At 71.1% G+C, this 965-nt stretch overlaps 1 protein-coding gene across 1 annotated transcript; it reads right to left on the bottom strand.

Moving 5' to 3' along the window:
- Nucleotides 1-357: 357 nt before the first annotated feature.
- MNEG_14398 (hypothetical protein) lies at nucleotides 358-924 on the bottom strand (the record flags this gene model as incomplete). The annotated part of the gene is made up of 1 exon (XM_014037130.1): nucleotides 358-924. One exon carries the CDS (start codon nucleotides 922-924, stop codon nucleotides 358-360), a length of 567 nt encoding a protein of 188 aa, XP_013892584.1.
- Nucleotides 925-965: the final 41 nt, after the last annotated feature.

Genomic DNA, 965 nt, shown 5'->3' with positions numbered 1-965 from the left:
ACAACTGGCGAGGTCGAGGGCGGTCCCAGGGCCACTTCGCGCCGCCTGGGGCGTGACAGGCCGCGCAAACCACGTTGCTGACAGCGCTGCGCGGCCGCGGCCACGCTTGCCCTCAGGCATCCGGCCGCCTCACGCAACCTTCGACAGGCCGCCCCGATGTGGGACGCAAAAACATCGCAGCGGACGCAGCGCCCCTTCCAACAGCGTCTGCAACTTCGGCGGCAGCGCCGCGTTGGACCACGGCGCGGGAATTCACAAAGCGGTGGCCCTGCAACACGAACAAGGCAGGGGTGCGCCGCGCCACTGAACGAAAGCGGGACGAGCGACGGGTGCTGAATTTGCAGGTTGTGCGAGGCCTCACACGCCGTTGCTGGGCGACGGCGGCAGCATCATGCTGACCGGCCGCCCCGCCACGAACGCCACCTCGTCCCCCGCGCCGCCCCTGCCGCCCGCCGGCGCCCACTGCTCCCCATCGCCGCCGCCGCCGCCGCCGCCGTCGTCCCCCCACCCGTCGCCGCCGCCGCCCTCCTCCTCGCCGCTGCCGCCGCCGCCGGCCTCCTCCTCAAACGGCTTCTGCTCCGACCGCTCGCTCCACCGGAAGCAGCGCTCCAGCGACTCGAACCAATCCGATGTCAAGTCCGTCTTGTTGATGGTCGGCACGGGGTGCTCGCTCATCTTTATGAGCACGGCGTCCCCCTTGTTCAGCTCCTGCCGCGCCTTCCCGTCGAAGCAGACCCACGCGCCCGACCGCGCGTTGCGGGGCACCCGCAGCTCGAGCTCGATGTAGTCCGGCAGGATGATGGGGCGGAAGTTGAGGCTGTGGGGGCAGACGGGGGTCAGCAGCATCGCGGGGACGTTGGGGTGCACCATGCTGCCGCCGGCGGCGACGCTGTAGGCGGTGCTGCCGGTAGGGGTCGCCAGCATGATGCCGTCGGCCTTTGGGGGGGGAGAGGAGGGGTATGGGG

This window comes from Monoraphidium neglectum (assembly GCF_000611645.1).
Source record: "Monoraphidium neglectum strain SAG 48.87 unplaced genomic scaffold scaffold04457, whole genome shotgun sequence".
Classification (NCBI taxonomy): domain Eukaryota; kingdom Viridiplantae; phylum Chlorophyta; class Chlorophyceae; order Sphaeropleales; family Selenastraceae; genus Monoraphidium; species Monoraphidium neglectum.
This window is presented reverse-complemented; position numbering and strand designations above follow the sequence as displayed.